Raw genomic sequence first — 19,411 nt, forward strand, 5'->3', positions numbered from 1 at the left:
CAGGAGAGCTTGTTTCCGATCAGCTCTTTTTTTTTTTTTTTTTTTTTTTTTTTTGCGGTACGCGGGCCTCTCACTGCTGTGGCCTCTCCCGTTGCGGAGCACAGGCTCCGGACGCGCAGGCTTAGCGGCCATGGCTCACGGGCCCAGCCGCTCCGTGGCACGTGGGATCTTCCCGGACCGGGGCACGAACCCATGTCCCCTGCATCGGCAGGCGGACTCTCAACCACTGCGCCACCAGGGAAGCCCCAGCTCTTCTTTTTAACACACTCACAATCAGCTTCATTTTTGGAAGGCGTTTTAAAGGAATTAGCTGAAGGAGCTTAGTTTCAAAGTTTAGGTTTAAAATGTCCTTCAGTTTCTCAGCATTAACAGATAAAAATGGCAAAAAAGTAAAACGCAATTAAAAAGGCCCTTAAGTGTCGAGTCTATTTGGAACATCAGTGTGTGTAAAGCACAGTGTGCTACGGGTTATCCCACACGGGATCCATTTCTAGATTGGTCTTTGGCTTTTCTGTTATGACTCTTGACATTTGTTTAATTTCACTGATAACAAAACGGAAATAAATAATAAACACATATAATATATGTATTTTAGGGGAAATGATCAATAGCGTGCTTTGAGAGGTCACAAAATGCAAAAGGAGTTGGTTTGTGTAAATTCAAAGCTTTGCTCTGAATCATTAGAGTTACCGGATTCTCATGGAATGCACCCAGTATCTCTCTGGCAGATTTACGGACACGGTTTCGCCAACATTTCTGAGGAGTGTCGACATAGGGACAAAGGAGGTCCACGTGATCTAAGGCTACGAGACACGGAAGAGGGAGAGGGTAATGTCTGTCCTGGTTCACCTCTGCTGGGGACGATGGGGAGTCGGGGCTCCTAAAAACATGTTTTCCCCAAGGAAACATCTTTAATCTTTAAGTGGCCTTAAAGATAAGATCCCCGACATCACGATGCTTAGATTCCAGAGAAAAACCAGTTAGTAAACACATAAATAAGCAAAGAGGGGCTTCCCTGGTGGGGCAGTGGTTGAGAGTCCGCCTGCCGATGCAGGGGACACGGGTTCGTGCCCCGGTCCGGGAAGATCCCACATGCCGCGGAGCGGCTGGGCCTGTGAGCCATGGCCGCTGAGCCTGCGCGTGCGGAGCCTGTGCTCCGCAACGGGAGATGCCGCAACAGTGAGAGGCCCATGTACCGAAAAAAAAAAAAAAAAAAAAAGACAATTTCAGAGTGTGGTAAGTGACCCAAAGGGACGAAAAGACTGTGGCTTGATGGAGACTGGGGGCTATGTGTGAGCTCTGTGATGATGCCGTTTAGTTCACACTTGAATTATGCGGAATGAATGGAGCTTCAAATCTTGATCGACTCTAGCTTGGGACAAAGCTACCCAGTTTCAGTTCCCTCCTCTCGTTCAGGAACTCAACAGGCCTTATGTTGCTGGTGTTTCCCCGGGGCTCACAGCTGTGCTCCTGGACCCGAGAACAGTACCAGGCAGACCCAGAATGTTCAGTGACCACTCGGTGAAGGAAGGGATGGAGGAGCCCGTGTGCACCTGAACTTGTCCGTCATCTTTCTCCAAGTCGCCCCTCCCCGCCATCTTCCCAGTCTCGGGAGCGCCAATAACACCAGCACGATTCTCCAGCCAGAGACCTGGGTGTCGGCTTCCACACCTCCTCCCTCCTCCACCCCGAGCTAGTGCATCTCCAAGTCTTGTTGGTCCTCCTGTGCTTCAGCACGTGGGGCTTTGTCCTCTTGGGTCCTCTTCATTCACCTCTAGCTATTCCCTCGGCTTCTTAATGGGACTCCCTGCTCTAGGCTGGGCCCCCTCCAGTTAACGTCCCAGACTTCAGCCAGACCGATCAAGAGAGCCTATGACTCTGATTGGACCTCTTACTCAGAATGCTTCAGCGGCCCCTACGCGCTCCCAGCTTCTCGGGATGGTCCATAAGGCCTGGCGTGGATAGCACCAGGCCGACAGACCTCCCCAGCGTCAGCCCTCGTCCCTTGCATCGCAACCCCGGCTGTGCTAAACCGACGCAGCATCTACCGACAGTGGGTGTTCAGTAGATGCTTGAGCTGGACTCGGGGTGCAGCTGGGAAATGAGTCAGCCGCCGTCCCCCTGTCACTTGGTTTTAAGGCTGGGCCTGTAGGAGGGGAAACAACTGAGGCAGGTGCGTGCGCTCTTATTCTACGAGAATGCAAATGGTGCCCCTTCTGCGGGTAAGACCGGGTCCCCTCCCACTGGATGAGAAAAGCCCTTCAGGGTGTTAGCCAGGCGACATACGAGGCACAGATCCTTGCCAGCGAGTGGGAGCAAGGGCATCCCGGGGGCCTGGGGCCAAATCATGTGATGTGGCAATAATGCAATAATACAAATAATTTCCCCGCACCAAGGGCCGCACCAAGCCCTGGGGGGATTACAACAGGAGGGACAGGCTGGTGCCAGGCCCCCAGCTTCCAAGGGCTGCGCGTGCGTGGAAGACTCTAGCTGGCAGTAGTTTAGATTTTCTCTCTTTGCAAGCAGTTCACCCTGTCACCTTCTCTCCTGCAGTCCGGCTGCTTTCTCACCCGCGACTACTGCACTCCTCCCAGCTGTAGACTGGCTCAGCGCCAATGCCTCCACAGAAGGAGGGCCCAAGACGCAGACCCCGAGCCAAAGCCCCGACAGAGCTGGCCGGCCAGCCCGGGGTGCCTTTGGAGGCAGGAGGGGGCAAGTCCCCACGAGGAGTGGCGCCCCCCTGTGTTCAGAGGGGAGAATAAAGCAATTAGGTTTGAACAGCCACTTTGCGTTAGAGAAGATTGATTTGTCCTTCTGATGTGTTGTTTCCATAGAAGCAGGGCTTAGCCTTTTAAGTGATGCTTATGAAGCTACCTAATTCAGTTAAAATTAGGCTTCAAGCATATCACTACTTCTCAAGTGTTACTGTGGGACCTGCCACTGATCTAACTTCCAGGCGGAGCCTGTGACTTAATGCATTCCAAGACACTCTTTCTGGTGGCAATCTGGTTCGTTCGTTTAATTTTTAAAATTAACTTCATACGGAGAGAAAACTTTCTGCATAAGATCACCAGAGTACTAATAAATACCTTTTAATTAATGGCTAGCATTGTCTCCACTTCATAAAGGCAGGAGGGCTGGCACACAGGCAGGAGACAGGCGCGTTCAATTAAAGTAATTTATTGTATTCTTCCAGAACAGACATAAAGGGCGTCTTGGAAATTGATATCACAGCACGTGTTATACACCATTTTCACAACTAGCCTTGTGTTGAATATTTTTTAAAGAACATAGTAATCTTAAAAAAATCTAAATATTTACATATTAATAAAACATACATACAGAAGATTGAGACCTTATCCATAGGTATGGAATAATTCTTTTTTTTTTTTGCTAAGAAAACCTATAAAAAGGATTTCTGAATAAAGTCTGAACAGTAGTCGCAGTTAAGTAAACAGTTTTAATTTATAAAATATGATTTTACGGTTGCAGTTTTATGCTGTGTATTTCCAATCTGTGAATCCATTGCACATATCCGAGAGCCGAACAACCCCACCCACCCCTCAAGTAGTGAAAAATTCAAGCTCTCGCCCAGTCTTGGCAGGAAGTGCTTTGAAGGTTCATGGTGTATATTTAACAGATTCCACAGCTGTAAGGTAAATGTTTCTACTTTTATTTGCAATGTATTCATCTTACTGTAACAGAGTTGAAAGGTCACTAATTAATCTTTTCAATTCCCTTGAGAAAGGCTTCCTTCTGAGAGGCAGAAGACAACTTTTACAACATATCTTGCAGAAAAACAAAAGCCTGGGTTCACAATACTTCATTAGACTCCTTGACGAACAGAGAGGCTGGTGTCAGGGAAGGGGTTACTAACTGGCCTGAAATCGAAAAGGCTAGCTAAACCTGTGATGGAAACCATTGATCTGAACCTTCCTTGAGGCTCCGAAAAGAAGATAAAAGACACACGTGTATGAGATGTAGCTGTCTAGCAGGTGGATCGATTCCATAAGCCACGCCTAGACCAGCTTTGTCACATCACAGGAATGCCTCCTATGGTCTTGGGTTGATTAGCTGGTCTTTAGTGGGTACTGCCTCCCCCTAGAGCTCCCCTCCTAGCCCAGGGTTAGCTGCCCCGAGTGACGTGATGGTACAGGTACCTGGGATGGGGTAGTCAGGAACTGAGGTTCCCAGCTTGGCTAGCCCATTGATGGCTTGTTGCCCGGCGCTGGGCATCCGTGATCCTCATTCCTCCTTAGCTGCCTCACCACAAACCGAGGGAGTGGGACTAACGGTAACTCTGAGCTCTTACACTCTCCGATTTGATAAAATAAGTGCCAGGGACGTGTGTTAACTGGTAGCACAGCGTTTCCCCTCCCCACGCCCCGGGGGTCTGGTGTTTCTACTGTCCAAAGTTCTTTCAAGCCAACTTTTGGCCTTTGGGTCAAGTGCCAAAACTTCACGGTAATTTGCTTTATACAATAAACGAAGTGTAAATGCAATGCCTCCAAATAAACAGGCATTTTGAATTCACCACCTTACTAGAGAAAGGAATCTGGAGGCAAATATCTCTGTGAAACAAATACCCACATGCCCAAAATATTTCTTTAAAATGAATCCACATTTTCACTCGTTGGTTTTATATAAAGCGGGGGGCAAGTGTACCAGAGCCACGTGAAGTATAGAAGATCAAGTACATTTGTGGCCAGTTGCCACATGATGCCACAACCCTGGCCCACTCAGCTAAAACCATCTGTTAAAATAGTAGTCAGGTGTCATGTGGATAGCTGGTTACTTTGAGCTTCTCACCTTTTAATTAGTTATTTTGTCACTGTGTTGACACAGCCTACGTGAAAGATTTTTCTTTCCTAAGAATTTACGTATCGTTTGCACTTATCAGTGACAAATGATTATTCTGGGGAGAAAATGATGCCACAAATGATTTCATCTAATAGATCAGAGCTGTCCTGTCTCCCAAAACAACTTTTCCATCTTCTAAGCTGTTGAAGATTCTAATTAAGTTTGGCCTTCAACACTGCTTCCTTGGTCCGGAAAGAGCCATTCTCCTCTATACTGCAACTAAGCAATTTACATTAAAATAAATACACTTCAAAACTCTATACCATATTCACACTGAAAAAGAAAAAAAAAAAACAGGGAAAATAAAACTGCTTCTTTTTCATGGACATTGAACCAACCCAGTGATACGCTGGACATTTAAAGGCTGAGAATTCAACTCTGAAGATGATTTTTAAACATCTTAGACCAAACTGGAGGCTTGATTATCACACATTACAAAGAAAGAATATGAAAACTATTCAGACGTGACGGGTCAGCTTCACAGAACGCCCACACTTTGCAGTAACCTGAAATGCTAGTGGATCTTTGAGGAAATTCCAGTGGAGGAGATGCGTGCGCTAAGAAGTGTCGCTAAAGGGAAGTCTAGGCAGTGAAAGCTGTCTCTGTGTCTTCCGTGTTTTCTCTCCTGGTGTCAAATATATGACCTACAACAGAGACAAGAAAGTGAAGGGGGGCCGCTTCTCTAAGGAAGAGTTGTATGCTTGTCTATGACACGGCCAGACGCAGGACCTCATTGGTGAGGTGTCTGTGTTTCACCTCTAAATCAGTATTTTTTAGCCAAGGCTTTAGGTGTGCCGAATGAGTAATTTTAGCCATTAGAAATCTGTAATGATGATTTTTACAGGAAAACCCATGAATGTGGGTTCCTATTAGAGTATGTTCATATCTATCATCCAGGAGTAGAAAATGGCTAAATAAAATACGATATGGCCTGTAAGATGGAATATAGTGCAGCTATTAAAATAATGTGTGTGGAGATTTGTAATAAAATGGGAAACGCTTGTTAGGTGGTAAAACCAAACAGAACAAAACTTTAGGAAACAAAATTGGATGGATTTGACCTCCATTATATAAATTAAAAAAATATAGAGAAAAGTCTGGGAAAAAATACCCAACAATAATGGTTGTCTCTGGGTGGTAAAAGTAATTTACATTTTCTTCCTTACACTTTTCTGTATTAATTTCTAAAATGTGTGCAAAAGAAGGCCAATTTATGAGCAAAAAATGCTAAGCCTAGGTGCGCTCTGCACTGTTCTATTTCAAATCCAGAAGCCTCCTTTAAATTTCAGTACTGTTTTGATTTTATTCTCTGTACTCTTTCCCCCCCAAAATTGTTCCCTTATGGTGGTTTTTCTCCTTTATCAGAGCTCTGTCTCCACCCCTGGGCTGTAGTAGCCTCTGCCTCTGGTCTGAGGGTGGGATTTGTTCACCAGAACCTAACTCAGTGCTGACTCCTGGCATCGCTCAAAAACGCTTACTGACAGGGTCGAGGGAAAAGAAATTAAGAAAATATGTTTTTCCACTCGAAAAATCTGTATCCATTTTTGTTAAAGCTAGACAAACAGAAGTTTGCTTAAGTGTTAACGCACTGAGATAAATGTCATCTGACACCTGACTGTAACCGTGGCCTGGTCGGTTCTGGTTCATCGAAACACTTGGGGATTTATTCCCCCGTCCCACCCCTTCCCAACACGCATGAATTTGGGAGGAGAAAAAAGACCTTAATAAGGTAATAAAGGCACTGTTAAATCTTTAAAAAGGACCAACGGTTGCCAGCTCAGACAGACCAGATGAGGAAGGTCTGGCCAGTGAGTCTCCAATCCAGGGAAGAAGCTGCATGGACGAGAAAGGTGGAGCTCATCCCTCGGACGGTCTCATTAAGGAGACACGTACAAGGGGGGAGGACTAAGTCGTGGTGCTGTGTTCAGAGAAGCCCCAGACTGGGCTTTTATGTGAGGGGCACTCCAGAGACATGCCAGTCTAATCAAGATTGTTTAATTCCATTACTGCAAAATTTGGGCACCAATCCGTGACGTCTCTTCCCATTTTCCAGGTGATAAGTGGTATTATTTATCATGCTGTTTAGTGATTTGTATCAAATATCTATCAGGAGTCTAGTGAAAAAAACTGCAGGAGGGGGTCCTACTAGTTTCCTCCTTAGGGCCTCACGGCCTTGGGTGGGGTCTTCTTGGGAAGAACCTGAGAGCTGAAGCTGCAGCGGACTTCAGGCTGACTTACGCCAGACACTCTAACTGTGAAGACGGGGTGACACTGAGATGGAATCCTAGAAGGATTAGGACATCCGTCACCTCTTAGGATCTTTAGGAAACATGCAGAGAAGGTGTAAGAAAGCTACGCGGTGGACTGGCTGGGAGTTGAGAGGCCTGGGCTCCGGCCAGGCCACCAACCAGCTGTGAGACCTTGAGAAAGTCATTTAGTGTTTCTGGGCCTCAGGCTTTTTTACCTGTAAAATAAAAGGACTGGATAAAAAGAAGGGACGGGACTAGATGATCTCTAACACGCCTTCTTTCTCAGATTCCTGGAAATTCTTTTCACTTCCATGAGGTGGTTCTACCATCCTGTATGTCAGTGTTCTCATCTGAAACATCTCTCTGCCTCCATCTTCAGACAGGAAAAGGCAAAGGTATTATTTCAAGGGAGTGGTTTTCCAATAATAATACTTCTTAAAAGCCCACTGTGTCAGATGGTGGCCAGGACGGGCAGTGCAAATGTCCTGGGGTCATGGGGGCTGATGGGGGAGGAACCCTGGAAAGTACAACTAGAACAGCAAGGTGTTCCTCCAGAGGGCCTCCCGAAAGGGCACAGTTTCCTCATTAGTAGCAATGCTTCATGCCTCTACCTGGAGTGGGTGGTCAGAACAAGGTTGATAGGAGTTGTCCTGATACTCAGAGGAGCACAGGTTGGGAAGGAACAATAGAGATCATGCATTTCAGTTCTCTTGGTTCATAAGTGTGGAAACATAGCCAAACAAGAACTCCCCTTTCTGTAATTTCTATAATGACTATATACAGTGAGAACGTGATAGAAGCCGGTTGCTCTTGCCCTCTGCAGTCATTTCATTATTTGTCCATCGATCTGTTGCTTAGCTACTCAGTGACAGAGAAAGCACCGTATCATTTGCGTGTCCGAGTTTTCTGGCTGCTCTGAAGTTCGCTAACGTACATTTCTGCTATACCGTGAACTCAGGGTAAGTGCTGTCTGTGAACACGGGCCTCGCCGAGTTCCTACACAGACTCATGACTCCTCTCATCCTTGCTGGACCTAACTTAAAACTTACCACCCCAAATGGAGAGAAAACACTGAGTTGAGCTTTTTCGTTTACAGGGTTTTTTTTTGCGGGGGGGGGGTGGTGTGTCTGGGTTTGGTTGTTAGAGAACCTTCAGGTATTTTGAGGGAAGTGAATAAAGAGTCTTGAGACCAACTGAGGGTTGGTCACATGGCTCACTGATCAGACACCTGTCCCTCGGGCTCTCGGGTGAGAACCGATGCAGAGGGAGGAGCCCGGGGTCGGAAGGATTACTTGAGAGTCAAATAAGAAGTCGGAATTAAGTCTGTGGCTTAACCCTGCAGCAGGTGTGGCGGTGAGATGGTGTATTCAGCTGATCGGGTTACAGCGTGAGGAATGTGCCACCCAGCCTAGATGGATCGAGCACATTCAATCCGTCACTTAAAACACAGTATTCATCGGGTGCCCATGATAGGAAGCACGATGACACTGCCTTGCAAAGGTTTTTGCGAGGGAGGTGAGTGAGGCCAGAGCGCATGTGAATTTCATCATAAAATGGATGATCCCTGATCTAAACAGAAATGTCATTTCATGTTAAAATATTTTTTTTAATGTCCCAGGGCTTGGGGAGGCAAAACGTTGTGACACTAACTTCTTAGGACTTGCTGTTCTGAGGTTATCAGGCGGATGAAACAGAATGTGAAAAAACGGTAGCTTTTCATATTCAATGTGCAAAATCTCTCTGAATGCAGGGCATTGAGCTCCTCTGATTGCTAGGGGTTGGGCCTCTTACAGAAGCAGTTTGCTCAAGCATCTGCCTCTCTGATGTTAAAAACATTTTCCATGCAAATATTCTCACGGGCTGTATTTTGCAGCAGGTGATGAAAAGGGAAATGTGTTTTACCTGTTGGGGGTAGAGAAACGCAGTCCAGCCGTTCATCACCGTCAGCTGCCTCTGCTGGTTACAAACATGAAACACAAATGTCATTAGTTTCAGGGAGCTCATTCATTCTGCCGAATAAGGTAATACAATTTAAAAGCTCCAGCGTACATGATAGTTTTCACCTTTCTTTTCCCTTCTCAGCTTCAGCCAGTTCACATTAGAGTTTTTAGCACCATGATTTAAATATTTTTAAAATGATATAAAATCCATTTTCCTCTATTAACATTTTTTATATCTCAGGAAACTTATTCTATCAGTCATTGATGATTTCAGTTCATTTGCGCTTATTTATATAGGCTTAAGTATCCACCCAGAATCTGGCGTGAATTGTTTAAACGGGATCGTCGAAGGCATGGAGGTCAGGGAATTCCTATGGTAGAATTTTACTTGTCATCCTCAGAGCCATTCTAGTGGGGCACCTTAGGACAGCTTGGGAACGAACCTTTCTTTGGAGATGACTGGAAATTCAATCTGAAATCGGCATTAATTGAGTCATGAATAAAATCAGAAGGAGTAAGCGTTTCTTCAAATGATTTGTCCCTTCTGTGCTTTAAAATGCAAAACTTTGCTCTTCTCTGATATATTTCAATCTCCTGAAGAGTTTTCCAAAGGTAGATCCTTCCGTCACAGAAAACCTTCCAGCAAGTACAAAAAAGAAGGTGCCCGTACGTTTCCTGATAAGTGTTGGGCTTGTCAGTTTCCCCAACGTGCTGTGGACAGGCCAGAACATTCCACGGCTGCTGGGGTAATTCTGGCCCTGCTCCCTCTGTCCCAGGGCTGCCGCCCCCCTTGGAAGTTTCCTGCACATGGGTCTGTGAGGCCAGTCAGGTGAGGGCTGCCCCGTGTAACACGTTGTAATGCTGAGTTGCTGGGAAGCAAACTAATGGTGTGTTCTTGTTTTGACTGCCATGGCTTTAAACGCAATCAGGGTTCAGAGATGGATGGAGACGTTCAGAGATTTCCCCTGGTTCACCCCTCCACCATCCTGCCCTCAGACTGCCACACGACGGCCTTGGTGAAAGACCCTCACCTGCGAAATCCACCACAAAAACACCGAGACAGAGTAGTCAAGACAAGTTTTGGCTGGAGAGGAGCAGCAGCCATGACCCAGCAATCCCACTCCTGGGCATACACCCTGAGAAAACCGTAATTCCAAAAGACACATGCACCCCAATGTCCACTGCAGCACTATTTACAATGGCCAGGTCACGGAAGCAACCTAAATGCCCATTGACAGATGCATGGATAAAGAAGATGTGGCAAATATATACAATGGAATATTACTCAGCATAAAAAGAAATGAAATTGGGTTATTTGTAGAGACATGGATGGACCTAGAGACTGTCATACAGAGTGAAGTAAGTCAGAAAGAGAAAAACAGATATCGCATATTAACGCATATAGGTGGGATCTAGAAAAATTGTACAGATGAACCGGTTTGCAAGGCAGAAATAGAGACACAGATGTAGAGAACAAACGGTACGAATTGGGAGATTGGGATTGACATATATACACTAGTATGCATAAAATAGATAACTAATTAGAACCTGCTGTATAAAAATAAAATTCAAAAAACAGCAACCACTAAAAATTATGTTGTAGATGAATGTTTAATACTGCATAAAGCATTCCAGTCAAGTGATGGGATAAATGGTAAGGTTAGAATTCTATAAACAGGTTTATGGACAAAACACAGGACATACTAAAATGTTAAGTGTTTCTCTCTGGACGAAAAGCTTATGGGTATTTAAAATTTTGTGCTTTGAGTTTTTAAAATTTTCTTATATATTTAAAAAATAACATGTTATTTTTATATTTAGAAGATATTATTCTCTTCTGATTGGCTTGAGTGAACTTGAATAGGAAGATGAAGTACACCGTAGTTCTTTCATTGGGATTTATTTATTTATTTTCACTGTTCAAGGTTTATTTATTGTTTTAGTTGGTATAACACTTAGATAGCTGGCTGCATTATTTCCGACGATTTTTCTTTTTTACATCACATGGCAGTGTACACTATTCTGATACATATAGTACATAAAATAAGATTCTTTAGAAGAGTTATGCACGGGACGTGCAATACTGGATTTATCATCAATCCCAGGATGTGATTCATTGGAGAAAAAAAAGCTGGACTAGGCATCTCGGCTAAAGGAACCAGAAGATTTAAAAGATTCTTCAGTAATAATAATAATAATAGCTATGATAGGCATCACCATTTACTGAATACCACCTCCTGAGCAGTTATTATATGCATTGTGTCAGCTGACCCTTGGCAACCCCTACAAGGCAGGTCTATCTTACGCCCATTTTAAGAAATGAGGCAACGGAGACAAACAGACGTTAAGACGTACCAAGGGTTTGACTCAGGTTAATGCCCGGGCTTGACCTCTTCGCTCGCTATGTATAGTCCAAATATAAATCACAGGCATCACTATAAGCTGCAATTGTAAAACTTCAGGCTTTAGTTCATTTGACACTTTAGTAACTTTCTCTACCTTCCATGAAAAGCAGCTTTTCATTTAGTGATGACAAAAATCAGTTCTGGGTGTAAGTCGATCTTCCCTTTGTAATTCAGCTCTCCTCACTTTAAAAAAAACCAGGCCTGTGCAATTATGTGCTTTACTAAGAACCAAACATACGCAACCCCAAATCTGTAAAGGATTATGTATAAATGAGTAGCTGCCCGCTGCACAAACAGGGCCAAGTGTTGTGGATTAAGAACATGACTGTTAACTTAAATGTGATTCTAACATCTGTCTGTAACAACAAGCTCACAATCTTTCTTCTCTGGGGACAGGCAAGTTGTGAAATTCGGGAAAGATGAAGCAAGTCCAATAAAATTTTAATAGCAGTGACAGCTTTATTCTTAGATCCAACACAAATTAAAAAATTGCGAGTTTTGCACTGAGGAAATAATCTAATGAAAATGATAAAAATGCACACCAGAAAAGGAATCATTCCAGTTATCGAAAAAAAATGTATTACATGTGGTGAGAGCCCCAAATGAATCTCTATTTGGATCCGCAGAACAACCTTTCATACCTGTGACGGGCACTTCCTTTTTCTGGAGGCTTCGCCGGCTGCCTTTAGCAGCGAATTGATTACTTGCCCAGGTAGAGTCTGTACCTTATTCCAGGAAGTGAGCCAGATATGATAACTAAGACTGAAGCTGTGGAATATCCATGAGACGCCATATTGTCATTTAGACCGAAAAGGAGACAAAAAAAGAGCAAGCAATAGCACCGACCCCGGCCCCTCAGTTCTCATCCGCATGACGACAGCAACGCGTGCGGCTCCAGTTCCGGTTTGCGGGGATCCCACTTCTGTGCCGCTTGGGGAGAAAGAGGTGGGACAGGATTTGACACAATTGGGAGGCGAAGCCTATTTGGCAGGTCACCGTGGGTGTGCTGTCATCTTGCTCCTGTGTGGTCTGTGTGTCAGGGCTAGCTTTGTCCTTCAGCCACCCTCCCCTTCTCAGACGCTGATGGAACCTGCTAGACAGGCTGGGGAAACCTGCCAAGGTGCCAACCACAACTCTCTAGGCAGAGAATCTAAACCCAGTGTCAGAGTGGAAGCATCCTCGATCAAATGAGATGACTCCAGAACAGGGTACCCGATCATCTGAGCGGGCGAGACGCTCCACAGGAGGCGGGGGGGGACTGCACCCCATTCTGTACCAACAGGCACACGAATTACTAATCCAAACCCTGAGATGGTTAAGAAACGTGCTCACTGGCCAGTCTATTTGGGGGAAAGAGAGACAGGAACGTGGAGGAAGGTCCCCACTGTGTGCATGTGTATGCTGTGGGGAAGGGAGTGGAGACCAGAACTTATGATAATAACTGGTCTCAGCATCTGACAACAGAAAAAAAAAGGTGTGTTTATGTATAAAATACATACAGAAGGGGAACAACATTGCAACAGAACTTGCTCTTCTAGTCATGTGGCCTCTGGCAGCAGAGCTGCTCCTGTGTCTCTGAGAACAGTCTTCTCCAATATACTCAGTATACGCCCAACACTCCGCTCCCTACGTGTATGTCTTCCACCTTCAAAGGTGACTCTTCAGGGCTTCCCTGGTGGCGCAGTGGTTGAGAGTCCGCCTGCCAATGCAGGGGACATGGGTTCGTGCCCCGGTCTGGGAGGATCCCGCATGCCGCGGAGCGGCTGGGCCCGTGAGCCATGGCCGCTGAGCCTGCGCATCCGTCCGGAGCCTGTGCTCCGCAATGGGAGAGGCCACAACAGTGAGAGGCCCACATACCGCAAAAAAAAAAAAAAAAAAAAAGGTGACTCTTCAAATGGAAACTTTTCAGCTCCTTTAGAGACTGTTATTCACTCTCCTCAGCTAGAGGCACAGGTTCTGGGACACCAAGCCCTCTTCCTGCTTCCTCTGGGTTGTCTCCAAAGCTCCTCAATCAGTAACATCCGGATCCTGAATTTATGCCGTCCTTTTCCCTCAAGCTCCCAAGGAGCTCCAAGCATTTCCCACGTCCTGCCGCCACCCCCTGTGATGCAGGAAGAGGTCCTAGGTAGAGGAAGCAAGTGCAGATTTGCTAGAAGCTGGTGGCACAGCTGGGGCCAAGGCACGGGGACCACAGGGCAGCTGGTGGATGGATCCTGGCCACTCTGACCCTTTGCCTTTCCTTTGGACTGAGTATTACATTTCAGTCTCTTCACTATGACAAATCTTAGATCTCTCTGATACTGTATTTAGTGTCTTTGTTTTTTGGGTTTGACAACTTGCTCTGAAAAGCAACAGGTAGGTACAAGTTCTCACATACTCAGAACCATCAGGGTTGCTAACGCAGAACCTAGGCAACATAAGACCAACTTAATACTTAACTAGCAAGGACACCGCTCAGCTTATACTTGAAAGTAAAGCTGAGGAGAGACGCACCCAGCAGGACACCAGTGCTTGCTTAATGAGGGCTTACTCGCGGGGTGCTGTCTTTTATAACACCTGTCAATTGCAAAAAGTGCTTTCCCTGGAGCCTGAAATCTAAGGGGCAGAGTCACGAAGGGGCCTTTGTGAGGTGTCTCCAGGCAGAGGCAGGGGGCCTTTAGCCTAAGAAGAGATAAGAGAGCCGCCAGCAGGAGGGTGATCTTCCCAGGTGTTTCTCAGTGAAGCCACCCAGAGTGAGGTCTGGGCGCCTTGACCCGAGACTCTGAACCTTTGGGGGAGCTGGGAGAAGAGGCGATCAGGAGTGAAGAGGCCTCAGAGGACGGGGACAGAGAAGTGAGAGAAAGGGCCTGAGGACGAAGGACGGGGCACCCAGGGATGGCCAGGCGAGTCGCGTACCCAGCACGTGGCCACCCCGTGGGTTCTGGGGATGGGGGATGAGGAAGCCTCTGAACCTCCAGTCAGAAACTGCTGGAATAGTCTCCAAGATCTCACGTGACCGCGATGAACTGAGACCTTTTTGCTGTGGACAGCTGTCCCTTCATTCCCATTCGCTGGTCCATTCAACAAACATCCTGGCGTGTCCACACTGTGTCACACAGTGTTCTCAATGCTTAGGACAGAAACATGCAGCCTCTGCTCCTGAGGATTTCGTGGGGGAAACGGGTGTGTCCCTGTCACTATTCAGGTGGCAGAAGATCAAAGTGCCGAGTCCGCCTCTGAGATGCTGCGTGCTTCCAGGCGGAGGGGAAGCCTGGGTGTGGGAGGCCCGCCGATTTCAGACGGGGTGGGGCGGGGCGGGGTCTGGTGTGGCCCAGGGGCGCACCGGGCAATGGCAGGAGGTGAAGGACCGTCGCTGTGCTGGGGGGTATGTAGAAGGGTTTTTATCTGGGCGGACAGGAAGCCAGAAGTATTTAATCTGGGGCGGGGCATGACCGGACCTCATTAGCAGAGGCTCAGGGAGTGGAGGCTCGGGTCCCAGGACGTGGCCGAGCCTGGAGCTGCACACTGGGGAGCCCCCGATGATGGGACAGTGCAAGTCACGTGGGAGGACGCACAACGAGAACGAGAAGAAGCACCAAAGATGGAAACCAGGACCCGGGTTTAGGAGACAGGCAGAGGAGAAAGAGGTGGGGAAGGAGACCCAAGGCACTGACAGGGAAATTGGAGGAGAAACAAAGAGAATGAAATCATAGAGCCTGGAGGAAGACAGTTTCAAGAAGGATGTGATTTGAAAGGGTAACAATCAGTATGGAGGTCAAGTCTGAGTGTTAATATAAACAAGTGAAATCTGATGATCCGGAGGACGCAAACGCAGCAAAGGTTCACGTACGTAGAGGAGTGAGGTCAGGGGCAAAATGCCCTGGATTCTAAAGTGAACTGGGTGGGGAGGCAGACTCAGGGAATGAAGGCCCTTTTGGAAGAAATCTGACCAACAGTGTCAGAGGAGAAAGGAACTTTGTTTGCTTTGTTTTGGTTTTGGTTAGCAAAGGGAAGGACGATAAGGTCGTGGGCATTTCTTGAGCATTATTACATGTCAGCTGTCTATCGGTGGCAATACTTACATTATCTAATTTTAACTCTGAAAGCACCCGGAGGTAGGTATCAGCCTCGCTATATAAATGGAGAAACCGAGGCTCAGAGAGGTTGAGTAATTAGTCCAGGTTCCCAGGAAATTGTAAATGGCAGATCAGAGCCAGGAAAGCAGACCTGTTCTCTCCACTGCACCACGCTGTGTTGATATGCGATGATTTGGGGGTGCAGAAGACAGCAGTGAAAACTGGGAGACCCAGGGGGAGGATAAGCACATGATTTACTGCCCAAGACTGAAAGCCTTTGAGAGTGAAAGGGGCATCACTGATAATCATGCCGGGACAACAGGAGCAAAGCGGCTGCCCCAGCACAGCAGGCTGGCTGGTCCCCTGACCGAGGACACGACGTGTGGCTGCCTCAGTGACCTCCATGCCGCCAAGCATGGCTGCGCGCAAAGACATCTTCCGAGAGGTACGCTAGCTTCACTGATAAAGACGTTCATGTACAACCCGCGTCTGGAGCCTCAGGACAGCTCTGTACGTAGACAGGCTGTACGTCTATGTCCAGTTCGTGATGGGGACCCGAGATGAGAAGTATGGAGTGACTTGTCCAAGGTCCAGAGCTGGTGAAGAGCGGACGTGAGCCTTGGAAACCAGATCTACTGACTCTGATGTGACTTGTTACCTAATGCAATAATCCATTTGGTTACCAATGAAAAATCTTAGTAGTCCATTGCTCTTTATAAAAAGAGCATCAGTTAAGTGTAAAAGAAGTCAAAAGGTTAAAAAAGGAGGGAGGGAAGATTTTTAATAAAAAAAACCTCATCCAGTTATAGCTGGATAGTGTAGCATCTTGCTAGCTACTTTTATAGAACTGTAAGGTTTTTCACCCGGAAAAACCACTCGGTCCCTCGGTGCTCTGTGTCTTGTTGAGTCAAGAGCACTCCCAGCCTGAGCCCGGAGCTCTCCTCCCCGGGGCTGGTGGCTGGGCTCTTCCGCAGGCTTGGTCACGGTTACTCCTACTCACAGTGAAAGTTCAAGTAAGAGGCTGTGTTACAGACAGTCTCACAAGTTTGTACTGCTGTTCTATGGACCCCCAGAGTGTGACATTCAAGCAAAACCTGTCTCCCAAACTCTCACACCACAGCCACAGAAGCACAGAAGGCTCTTAGCAGGCCAGGGGGCCTGAGGTTTGATCGGTTGTTTTTTGTTTTGTTTTTTAAAAATAATATCTAGAGGCTTGTGGCCTCCTAGGGGTGATTATTCCTACATAATGGCAGAAAACTGACCTCAAAAGGATTCTTCATTGGTAAATTGTCCCACCGTCACTTTGGGGAGAACGAGATTTCAAATGACCATCTCTAAATAGTCATAATTCAACTGGTGTTCACCTTTCCTGGAAGAATGATCCCAGAACCACCAAGCCCAGATTGAAGGAAAAAAAAGAAAAAAGTAAATATCTGACTTAAAAATCTCTTTCTATTTTACATGGTCTTTCTGGTAAGATGATTATTGTGTGTGTGTGTGTGTGTGTGTGTGTGTGTGTGTTTTAATTTATAATTTATTTTATTCACTTAGTACAGTAAGAACACCTTTCCATGCAATTAAATATATTTCCACAGAATCTTCTTTTTTTTTTTAACCTTAAGCAACTAGTACTTTTTATGAGGTCATGGAGGTCCAAACAAATAAAAATCAATAGGCAGTAGAAACAAATCACAAAAGAGAGACCTCATTTCATACATAAGACCACCAGCGAGATTAGCAATCTTTTTCATTTGTACTATTTAAAGTAAATGGCCTGACGTAATTTTCACTGTTTAATCTTAAGGTGAATTTCAAAATCATTTGACTAAGCTTTTCAGATACAAAACCAAAGCACATTATATAAAGCTTCTCCTTTAAAAGACAAAAGACAATGAAGTAGCCGAGAGCAAAGAACTGTACTTTGTATCATCTAAAAATTCGACAAAGCACTTCTGCAATTATTTTCTTGCAGCTGATTCATACCTGAGCCTCTTTTTAACCTTCTTCGGGCCAGTTTGATTTGATCCTGTAGAATCTGAACCCAGTCTCTTGGGCCGGGAAGTTTATCCACGTGATTAGCAGTGCAGTATTTTTCTGTGAAGACTGAAAGAAAATGTGAAATATTGTTAAATATTTTAACAAAGAAAATATGCAGATCTGAAAAAGGAATATAACCCCAAGAAGGAAAAAAAAAAGAGTGTACTTCTAAAAGATGTCAGTTCTGCAGTGGATATTCTCAAAATCCATATGGCATTCCTTTGGTGAAGATGGAGCTTGGCAGGGTCCATCCTACATACTATGTCCTGTGCTTCCAAATGAAACTGGTTACAGATATTAAGTAGTTCTACGGAAACTACTCTTTCTAATGGCTCCACGTCCATGTGTATGTGTCTTACGGGCAGAGCAGAAAATGCTTCCTAGGGGTCCATTGGCCCCATGACAGAATTCTTCAAGTGTATCAACATATTTCACTTTTCTGCTAACTCAAAATCAAATGGAAAATTACGCAAAAAGATGATGGTCTCGTGGTGATTCCTGCTAAGTCGATCGGCACTCAAAATAGAGGCAGTGCAGTTGGGTGTTAGTGAAAGTTCCAATCCTACTTTGAGTCAACCTCTTGCATCTTGTACGAGCAGCTCCTAGGAAAGAGCTCCCTAATAAGCACAAAGGAAACTGGAGTCACGTGCTATGACAGTTGTCTCAGTAAAGCCGCACAGCGTGTGATGGTGCACGCAGCGCTGCGGTTGCCATTTCTACTTCACACATCGTTCCTGAGCACTTTTCAACCTGCTCCCCTCAAGGTCAAGGCCTGCTATGCGGTCACGTTGCACTGCCTCCTTGGTATTGAAAACATTGATAATTTTAACATTTTGAAGGTTTCTTTTAAAAAGAAAGGACAGAGGAAAATGTTGACAGATTCAACTACACAAAGCTGTAACATTTCTATTGAATAAAAAATAAACATTTCACTTGAATGAGCAGAACTAGTTGCACTAAATCTACCACGATAGGAAGAGCTGATCCCAAATGAAAGAGCAACTTCAAGCCTCCACCGATAAAGGGAAGAAGTACACTTAGCAAAACACGTTCAAATAATTTGTAAGCCCCCAAGTTGCAAAACACTTTATACCCACTAAATTAGAAAAACAATTACGCTAATACTTCAGATGGATAAAATTCTGTGAATCTGGCGCATTCAAGTATGACTGTTGGCATAAATTGGCAAAACCCTTTTGGGAAATAAGATGGTTCTATATAATGAGACATGAAACTGTTCTTCCTTGGGACTGGTAATCCTATTCCTAGAAATGTATCCTAAGGAAATAGTAATATGGAAGAAGGGAAAAAAGTCATCAACAGTCGTCCCCTGGTCTCTGTGGGGCATGGGCCCCAGGACCCCCATGGTACCAAAATCCACGGACGCTCGAGTTCCGTATATACAATGTGTATTATATGCATACAACCTATGCACATCCTCCTGCATACTTTGAATCATTTCTGGATGACTTATTATACCTAATACCACGTCGATGCTATGTCAGTAGGTGCCTGCACTTGGCAAATTGAAGTGTCGCTTTTGGGAACTTCCTGGAATTCTTTTTCAAATACTTTTGATTGGCAGCTGGTTATACCTACAGGTGCAGAGCCTGTGGATCCGAGGGGCCGAGTGTATAAACATCAACAATGCAGTTGTGCAGGAAGAGATGCAGGGCAGCAAGGGGCGGGTGGACGTGAGGGGGTGGGAGCACGGGATGCCTTTCAGGAATCGACACCATCGCGGGAATCGGGGCCAGCGCTAGCGAAGATGAAGGGGTGACGGGGAACAGATCAGGAACTAGCATGACCCGGTGAATACAGGAGGAAGGTGTGTGAGGGGAGCTGCGAGATGCATCAGGTGTGGC

The 19,411-nt window shown here is 45.8% G+C and overlaps 1 protein-coding gene across 1 annotated transcript in view; it reads right to left on the minus strand.

The window, feature by feature from the left end:
• Nucleotides 1–3,257: 3,257 nt before the first annotated feature.
• The window catches only part of BEND7 (BEN domain containing 7), a 77,231-nt gene continuing 61,077 nt past the window's right edge, over nt 3,258–19,411 (minus strand). Inside the window, exons 7-9 of the mRNA XM_079914173.1 lie at nt 17,493–17,612; nt 9,012–9,065; nt 3,258–5,504 (exon numbers count right to left, since the gene is read on the minus strand). Of these exons, the coding sequence (XP_079770299.1) occupies nt 5,443–5,504; nt 9,012–9,065; nt 17,493–17,612 (236 nt within the window). The 3' untranslated portion in view covers nt 3,258–5,442. The remainder of the gene's footprint in view (nt 5,505–9,011; nt 9,066–17,492; nt 17,613–19,411) is intronic.

Source organism: Stenella coeruleoalba, assembly GCF_951394435.1.
Source record: "Stenella coeruleoalba genome assembly, chromosome: 2".
NCBI classification, from domain to species: Eukaryota; Metazoa; Chordata; class Mammalia; order Artiodactyla; family Delphinidae; genus Stenella; species Stenella coeruleoalba.